Raw genomic sequence first — 10,000 nt, 5'->3', positions numbered from 1 at the left:
AAAAGTGCAAGTTTTATTTCTTTTTTTCTTACAAACATAAAATTATAATAAATATAGAAAATAAATAATGCAATAGGACACCCACTGCCCCCCCTCCTCCCCCCCTGAACCACCGGAGATCTGCTCCAGTACATCTGTGATGAGACTAACCGCTATGCAGCGCAGTCCATCGCAAAGGTGTGTATTGTGTATATATATATATATAAGAAGCCAACCCTCGTGTCCTACTGGTCTAGGTGTAAGGCTAATGAGACACCGCAGTTCAGGAGAACCATGAAACTGGCCCGGTTTCTGCTGCTCAAGCGGTTTCTTCATTTCAGTAACCAGGAGACTCCAGACACAGGGGACCGAATGTACAAGGTCAGACATCTTCTGAACTATCTACTGGCCCGGTTTCAGTCTTGCTACACACCAGAGAAGAACATCTCACCATGAGGAAGAACAGGGAGATGAAGCGGCTTAGCAAACCAAATGACATGAAGCCGGGCGAGACTCATGCGCCACAACATGACGGGGTGATGCTGTTGGCTTGGCGGGACAAGGTGGCGAAGATGTGCACCACCATCCACCCACACACGATGGTCAAAGTCACTGAGAGCCTGTAAAGTTCTACCTGTTTCGGATGGCAATGTACAATGCGTTCTTGTTGCACAAAATAAAGCAGGGCAGGACAAAAAATCTCCTGGACTATCTAATGTTGGTGGTGGAGAAGTCGACATCACTGCGCAGAGGAGGAGGAGACATCCGTCCATTTCTTCACGTCCTGGATCTAGATAGATAGACAGACAAGTTAGATTTATTTGCAGAAATTACAAGTGTTGATCCATTTCAGAGTCAACACATTGTAGCCAACACACATCAGTGTTGATCATCCATTTAATTATCACAGCGAAATGTCCGTCATTGTTCTTTACTTTGCCGCGGGGTAAGGCTGGTACTGTAATGCAGGCGGCTAAGCTAATTTATTATACTTCTAAATCTATAAGTATTGCGCTTGCATGATGATCAAATCAACGTATTGTACCGTGGTTTATATGCTATATATATTATGAGAAATGTTCCATTACTTCCCCTCCTCCCATATATTCAGATGGCTATTATTATCGCTGTTTTGTTTTTTTTACTTTGCAGAGGAGTTGCTAGCAGCTAGCATTACAGGCTGCGGCCTGCGCTCCAGAAGCTCGGCAAAAAAAGAAAAAAAACAGCGATCATGATTCATGATAGCGATCTGAATATATGGAAGGGGGGGGAAGTAATGGAACATTTCTCATAATATATAGCATATAAACCACGGTACAATACGTTCATTTGATCATGTAAGCTCAATACAGATCTATTTGAAAGCCCCAGTGGTTGCTAGCAGCATGTAGCATGGATGGATGGAAGAATATCCATCCATTTATTATACATTAGCTCAGCGGCCTGCCACAGCGGCGCGGCAGACAGCGAGCATAAACTAATACACACTGAATAGATATAGCATATAATGTTTCAGACAATAAGATTCTTACCATAGAAAAATCTGGTCACCCGTCCAGATCGGAGTAGGATGTCATCGCTCGAGCCAGGCCGGGAAGAATGGTCGGAAAGCCCGCAACAGCTGGCTTGCTCAGCGTAAAGAGGTTACGGTTACGGGGCCGGTCCTTCAGGACGAAGATCGTACAGAGGTGTTCCTCCATTGTCGTCTGACGCACCAGACAGACAACAGACTACTAACTAATACATCTAAACTAAATATAATCGCTAAATATACTCAATCACTTTCGACACGCCACCAACTCTCTCCCCATGCAGAACCGCAGGGGGCGGGCACGTTTTTTATAGCCAAGGACGCGCGCGTGTTACGTGACACGGGATTTCTGGGTATTGTAGTTTGAATTTCAACAAAGGGACTTCACACAGCGATGCGGAGGTTATTAATCTACCGATATTCATAAAAAAAAAAAAAAACGAAGAAATTCGTTTTCCCCCACACTCAGAACGTTATTGAATAACGCATTTATTAGTTATTGCCCTTCTAAGGGTTTTAATTGTAACAAACACACAAAATATGTGAGTAGGTGAAAATAGCCGAGCTACAAGCTCACAACAACACGTATACGTTCGAGCATCACTATTGTAGGATGAAGTATAGGGAGATACGTGGTTTCCGCGAGACAGAAACAATATATGCGTGCGTGCGTGAGTGCGTGTCTGTGCGAGAGAGAGAGAGAGAGAGAGAGATGAAAGAAACCCTCTTATTATCTTCAGTACATAATTTAACTCTGAGAGTGAACAAATGGAGCCAACTGGAGCCAAATGGTTACATTTGTTACGGTCTCAGAGTCACACAGGGATAAATTGACACTGAGGATTTTCCTGTGTACGTGTCACTAGAGAGAGAGAGAGAGAGAGAGAGAGAGAGAGAGAGAGACTGTAATTCTGCTGCCTCTCTTTAACAAAAGGTGCTGATGATGGAGTGGACGCTGTATAATTAGTGCGTCAGAGCCTTCCCTCTCCTCTCCACCGCTGAGCCCTGGCTATTAATTGCACCAAATTAGAAAACGATATCAGAGAGCGGGAATAATTCTTTTGCTTGTCATTTTCCCAAAGAGAAAAGGCGGAAGGAAAGAAGGGAGGGAGGGTGTATATATGAAAGGGTGACAAATGGACTCAATTGAAGAGGCAGGTGATGACAAAAAAATGAAAAAGAGGGAAATACAGTCGAAGGGGAGTAAATAAATGCTGCTTCGGGGCTCACACTTTTTCCTCTCACACACACACACACACACACACACACACACACACACACACACACACACACACACACACACACACACACACACACACACACACACACACACACACACACACACGCGCACACGCACACACAGGAGATGCAGTGTTTTTGGTGTTTTACTGAGGTGAGTTTTTCTGTTACCTTCCTGGTGGCAGCGTTGCGTCTGAAGTAGGCGAAGGTACGTGTGAACAGCTGTAGATCTCGTTGAGCGTCAGCTGCATGTCGTTTGAGTCCATGATAGCCTGACGAGGGACGGCACACTGCACGTTACTGAATACTCTCTCTCTCTCTCTCTCTCTCTCTGACACACACGTACGCACGCACAAATGCATAAACTATGCATGCACAAACACACATCATGTGACGATGATGACATATAGATAAAACATTCAGAAGCACATGTACACACACACGCACAGAAGTGTACACACACACACACACACACACACACACACACACACACGCACACGCACACAGGGAGACAGCCACCACGACTCATGCGGCAATTAATTTGAATCTAATCAGGCTAGGAAGTAATTTGCCCTCCCACTCACCTGTCTTATGAGGGTTGCATAAGTAAATGGCGGCCTGACATCTGCGTTCTTATAAAACTCGTAGTTTGGGGCGATCTCTGGAAAAATAAATACTGTGTCACCACCTGAAATAATTGGTAAAATTTTATTCCTTCAGGTGTGTTAGCATTTGACACATCATGGGGAGGAGGGGGGGGGGGGGTCATCAATTAAAACTGGGTTAGGGGCGGGGGGATTGGGGAGGAGAGAGAAAGGGTAGGAGGAAGGAAAGGTGGGGGTACATCGGGTTGGGTGGGGGAGGAGACATCAAATCAGCATGTTCCATGTCTAACAAAATGCATTTTTAATTAATCCCCCTCGTGAGGAAACTTAAACACTAATACACATCCCATAAAATGAGATCGTGTAGATAGTTAGGGCGAGGCTGAATAATTTATGGCTCTTCACACTAAACACGGCAAGGAGTAAATACAAACATCAAAGACCGTTTAAAATGCAAAAGCTTTTAATACACGCCATGTCTTAATGTAATAAATATTGTATTTTTTCCCTCTTCTCTACACCCCCCACCCCCCCCCCCGCCCCCCTAAACACGCCCCCCGTTCTCGCCTTATTTGAACTTAATTAACATTCATGTAATATTTACGCACAGAGGAAGTTCTCTTCTATTTACATATACAGTGAATAAATATGAAGCTTGCTTTCCTAAAGCCGTCATTCGTACAAATAACAAGTCTGTGTGTGTGTGTGTGTGTGTGTGTGTGTGTGTGTTGTGGTGTGCGTGTGCGTGTGTGCATGTGCGTGTGCGGGTGCATGCGTGTGCGTGTGATGTGTGCATGTGTGTGTGTGTGCGTGTGCGGGTGCATGCGTGTGATGTGTGCATGTGTGTGTGTGTGGTGTGTGTGTGTGTGTGTGCGTGCTCACGTAAATGTACCAATACGTGGATACAGTTAAAGCTATGCATGAATGTATACTTTATAGCTGCACACCCACCCACACACTTGCAAAATATATATTTTCCTTTTATATTAAACATTTTAGCAATAATAAAGAATACATGCAAAGATTGTACGCCGTGAAAGACACATTCACGTATAAATATACTGTATCCATATACAGTACAGTGTGTGTGTGTGTGTGTGTGTGTGTGTGTGTGTGTGTGTTCCTGCGTGCGTGCGTGCAATCACTACCCTCCCAGTGGCTACAGGTGGGCCTACAGGTTCTCGTTACACTCTCTATCAAATCATTTAAATTGGAAAAATCTTACAGACCAAATCTATACTGATTTGACTGAATCTAAATATGAATTAAGTCAAAACTGAAAATGTAATGTGAGCTGAATGAAAATTAGCTTACACCTTGTCTGAGCTGCGCACAGTGTGTGTGTGTGTGTGTGTGTGTGTGTGTGTGTGTGTGAGTGTGTGTGTGTGTGTGTGTGTGTGTGTGTGTGTGTGTGTGTGTGCGTGAGTGTGTGTGTGTGTGTGTGTGTGCGTGAGTGCGTGTGTGTGAAAGACGGTGCCAATTTGCTTCAGTTTCGAGGATTTCATTCAATTGATTTCTGACAAAAGTTGACATCCTTTTACAAAATGCTGAAACTGAGATGAACTGACCTATCGTTATAACTTTATAGCTTTACATGATCCAACAACCTGGATTGAAAGAGATGTGACATCCGTTTGTGTATGAGAGTACTTGTTTATGCACATGATGGCATTCGTGGATACAAATTCAATGCAGGTACACAACATTAACGCTATGCATATGCATTTTGCGTGTGGGTGTGTTTGTGCATTCAATGAAAATGAACATTCTATTTGTGCATACTGTGTGTCTGTGCGTAACATAGTATATAATTATAATTTTTTAATCAAATTACTTCACCGCTTTTTTTCCCGTCATTGCTACAAACAACAAGTCTGTGTGTTGTGTGTGTTTGCGTGCGTGCATGCGTGCGTGCGTGCTCATGTAAATGTATCAATGCGTGCATACAGTTAAAGCTATGCGTGAATGTATCTTTATAACAGCACACCCACCCACACACTTTTTTTTTGCACAAAATACACAAAATACATGCACAGATTGCACGCTGTGAAAGACACATTCACATACAAATATATTGTATGTGTGTGTGTGTGTGTGTGTGTGTGTGTATATCTATATATACATACAGCATACAAAATATCATTATGTTATACTTTAGCTATTGAAAAATAGCAGATCTACAAGCTCATAGCTTGTAGATCTGCTATATTTCAATAAAGAAGATGGAGCATGGCCGAGCGCTGTGTAGTTGGTCCTACCTGACGACAGCTGCATGGAGTACTTGTCCGAGTGGGCGTCTCCGCATGGCGCCCATGCTGGGCACGTTGGCGCCGCCCAGCACCGAGGGCACCTGGGGCATGGCCGCCATGGGCGTGACGGGCGCCGTGGGCGTGGTGGGCGTCTGAGGTAAGTTGGGCGGCGAGGACGGACGGCAGGTTCTTGGACATGGTGACGCTGGACACCAGGTTGAGCTGAGGAGGAGGAGGACACACACGTCACGCCACTGGAACACGTGTGTGTGTGTGTGTGTGTGTGTGTGTGTGTGTGTGTCTGTGTGTGTGTGTCTCGACAGCTGGGAATAATAACCAATTTAGACCTGAGATCAAGATTCTACGAATGTCCTCTAAATCCTGATGGTTTTCTGAAAAAGCCACATGCTTCTATGGTCAGTGGTTCTCAAACTATTTCATGTCAAGGACCCCAGAAATTATATGAAATTGGCCAAAATATGTTGTTCCAGGAGACCACCCCCCCCCCCCCCCCATATATTCAAAAGATTTGCGTCATATTTTCGTGATCTTTCGAAAATAGAAGATCTACAAGATCTGCTGTAGCTATATCAGTATAACATAATGCTTAAAACACCAAAAGGGGTTCCCGGCCTGAATGGCATAAGAATGTGTATACCAGAGAGAGAGAGAGAGAGAGAGAGGATAAAGACCAGCAGAGAGAGAGAGAGAGAGAGAGAGATAAAGACCAAGAAACAGGAAGACATTAGTTTGCGGTTTCTCCGACAGCAGAGAGAGAGAGAGAGAGAGAGTCTCTTGAAGCACACAGCTGTGGTTTCCACTAACAAGGAACCGGCCCACATCTCCACTTAACACACATTACAACCACCAAATTGTATCATAAGAATTCTAATTAGAGCACGCTGTTCCAGATTATCTACAGCGATCGTCCCACGTGGCGCGTGACGTCGTCCCGGGCTCCATCTCTCTCTTCATCACTCCCTTCCTCTCCTCCTTCATTCACTCCTTTGTCAGCCTTCTGATTGGTCCCTGACTGACTAACCAGCAGGCTCTTTCTGCCTGGTTCCGCCTTGTTTATATTGAACATCTTTTTTGGAATAAACTAAAAACAAACATGATATGCCCAGTCACCATGCTGCACCTGTGATGTTCCTTTCTTACTGACACAAGTTTAAAATAAGAATTGAGTGCATAGAATATCTGAAAAACATGTTATTTCAATGGTAGTGGATGGAGAGAGAGGATTTTTGTCCAACCACGAAACAGCAACCAATGGGTGCGAAGAGGGGCACAACACGGGCGGGACTTGACAAAGGGTGAATTTCGACCCGACACCAGATTCTATACAAATGTCTTCTAGACAGTTTTCTGAAAACTCTATGTTTCTATGTCAGTGGTCCTCAAACTATTTAATGTCAAGGAATTATATGTAATTGGCCGACGACCCCCAATCTGAAAATATATGTTGTTCCAGGGACCTCACCTCACCAGATTTGAGTTAAAAACGTTCACTATATTCAAAGATTTGCGCCACATTTGCACAATTTTTCAAAAATAGCAGATCTACAAGCTCGTAGTGCGGCACTCGTTGCCACGCTATGAGCTTGTAGATCTGCTATTTTTCAATAACGCACACACGCACGCACACACACTCACAAACATCTGCACACACATCTGCAAATCCTCAATGTCTGAATCCCTACTCTTCCATTGAGACATTTAGATGCATGATGTCGAGTAGGACATACTGTAGGCCATACTGGTTGACAAGTCGTACTGCCTGAAGCTCATAAGCGTCATTACTTCCCAAGGCCAAGCAGGGAATCCATTTCCCAAGAGCAGTAGAAAGCAGCTTTGAACACGACGGCACTGGCTGTATGTTGCCGGGGTCAAAGCGCTGATGTTGTGGTTGCACAGGCAGTCTCTCTAGACCACCATGCCTATATATCCAAGTCACGCACACATTTTGTTCCCTCATGTCTCCATTTTCCCTGCCTGTCCTTTTTGAAATGTGCAGTCAAGAGGGAGTCGGTTATACCCACGGCGCTAACGCTAACTGAGAAATGCTTACGTGCTAATCCCCCGGCTTATCCGCTATACTGTTTTTCCTTTCTTTTCTTTTTTTGCGGCGTGCAAACCTCGCATCTTCCTACGTGAAAGAAATCTTACGTGAGAGGTTCCAACCGACTGGAAAATTCCTAAAATTCCTCTTTTAGTGCTCCGCGCTAATTTAGGTGGAATGGTAATGACAACCGTTTCATATTCAAACCCCAAATTGTCTTAATTGTGAGTTGGCGAGCGGAATGTGCCCGATACGAGGGGTTTGAATCAGGAGGCAACTTGAAGGGCAGGGGGGGGGGGGGGGGGGGGGTGGATAGAGAGGGAAGGAGACAGGTCAGGGAACCGTTGGGCCTTTTTGTGCATGCCGCGTGTTGACGAAACGCAACAAAATGTCAAGTTTGAGTACATTGCCACCTGATGATTATGTTTTGTAGATGGAAGGATCGTGCGACAGGACATGCCAGTGAGCCAACACCTTTGCACCTTTGCACCATAACCCATTCTGACCTGAGATCAGATTCATACGAGGTTTCCACTGGACACACGCTGGTCTGACGAACCCATTCTGACCTGAGATCAGATTCTAAAAATGTCAGTCGTTTTTTTCAAAAATAGCAGACCTACAAGCTCGTATCGCGCCACTCGGTGGCGCGATATGAGCTTGTAGATCTGCTATTTTTAAATAGCTAAAGCATAACATGATGCCGACACCAAATGGGTGCCCGGTCAGAATGGGTTAAGGAGTTGCAGTTGGTGTGGTTGACCTTAAAACGGTTTTGCAACTGTGTGGCGAGGGCTGTCATTAGACCGACAACCTACAGTACCGTCAGACCCTAACCTAACCATAACCGCAAGCACGGGGAGCAGCGCATGTTCGCCGCATGTCCGACCATTGTTTCCGCATGTCGGACCTTTGGTGTGTCGGATCTGCGTGTGCATCCCGTGTGGTGAACCTTAAGACGGTTTTTGCTCCAAGGCGTTGCAACTGGTGTGGTTTGGTCTTCAGGACATGTCAGCAATAGGCTTGGTGTGGTTTGGTCTTTAGGACATGTCAGCAATAGGCTTGGTGTGGTTTGGTCTTTAGGACATGTCAGCAATAGGCTTGGTGTGGTTTGGTCTTTAGGACATGTCAGCAATAGGCTTGGTGTGGTTTGGTCTTTAGGACATGTCAGCAATAGGCTTGGTGTGGTTTGGTCTTTAGGACATGTCAGCAATAGGCTTGTGTGGTTTGGTCTTTAGGACATGTCAGCAATAGGCTTGGTGTGGTTTGGTCTTTAGGACATGTCAGCAATAGGCTTGGTGTGGTTTGGTCTTTAGGACATGTCAGCAATAGGCTTGGTGTGGTTTGGTCTTTAGGACATGTCAGCAATAGGCTTGGTGTGGTTTGGTCTGTAGGACATGTCAGCAATTGGCTTGGTGTGGTTTGGTCTTTAGGACATGTCAGCAATAGGCTTGCAAGCTTGTAGCAATAAAGAAACATACAGTCGTAGCTAGCTACTATACAGTATGTGACCCTTTTTGATAGAGACATGAAAAAGAAAAACAGATTTCTTTTTTTAATCCAAATGAGTTAATGGCACAGGCAGACTCTTCACATACTAGAGCATGTCTGAAATAAATATCAGAGCTGACATCGACATGTAAATAATATGAAATAAATGCTTAAACATGTATGTAGCTATATGTGTAATGTTCGAGACCACAGAAGTGAACCTTTCAAGCTTGTTCTCAACTCGTTTCTGCAAGACATTACTCTATAAGCCATACTCAAAACTGAACAACCAATATGTCAATTTGAAGCTATGATTCCCTGCTTTCATATGACAAAACATAAATTAAATTAAATCCAATGACTTACACTGTGTGTCAAGTTTGGTCACATATAGCTATCATGGGTCCAACTTGGTGACTATTTATTTTTCCTCTGATAGTAAACTTAAGAGGAAGATTTGGTGTAAAAGAGTAACGTCGGAATTGCTACAAAGCCAACCTTGTCCTGTCACTCCAGTGTACAGTAGCATATAACCTCCAAACATTGTCAACGACCTCTGGAACAGATCAATATCTGCTCCAGAGGATCAACCCAGTGCATTTGAACCATGAGCAAAGACAAGCAAAAGGTTGCTTGTGGCATTTCTTTAAGTGCATTTTATGTCTTTGAATACGGTTGGAACATGGCTTTTGCTTTTACATGGAAGCAGAATCTGCTCAGTGGGCAAAAGATGATTCTAATTATCATGATGATCTTTTTTTTTTATTGGGGACAGTTAGGCAGCACATCTGACAAGAATCTGATTATCATGATGTTCTATCTATTCACAGAAACTCTGTTCACT

General features: G+C 44.2%; 1 protein-coding gene across 1 annotated transcript in view; it reads right to left on the bottom strand.

Moving 5' to 3' along the window:
• The window catches only part of foxp2 (forkhead box P2), a gene marked incomplete at its 5' end in the record, with an annotated part of 32,093 nt that overhangs the window by 15,986 nt on the left and 6,107 nt on the right, over positions 1-10,000 (bottom strand). Inside the window, 6 exon segments of the mRNA XM_083758024.1 lie at positions 2,921-2,970; positions 2,973-3,021; positions 3,334-3,410; positions 5,613-5,646; positions 5,648-5,779; positions 5,781-5,825. Of these exon segments, the coding sequence (XP_083614150.1) occupies positions 2,921-2,970; positions 2,973-3,021; positions 3,334-3,410; positions 5,613-5,646; positions 5,648-5,779; positions 5,781-5,825 (387 nt within the window).

This window comes from Protomyctophum parallelum (assembly GCF_964188405.1).
Source record: "Protomyctophum parallelum genome assembly, chromosome: 22".
Classification (NCBI taxonomy): Eukaryota; Metazoa; Chordata; class Actinopteri; order Myctophiformes; family Myctophidae; genus Protomyctophum; species Protomyctophum parallelum.
The sequence above is the reverse complement of the archived record's forward strand: the minus strand, read 5'-3'. Positions and strand labels throughout refer to the sequence as shown.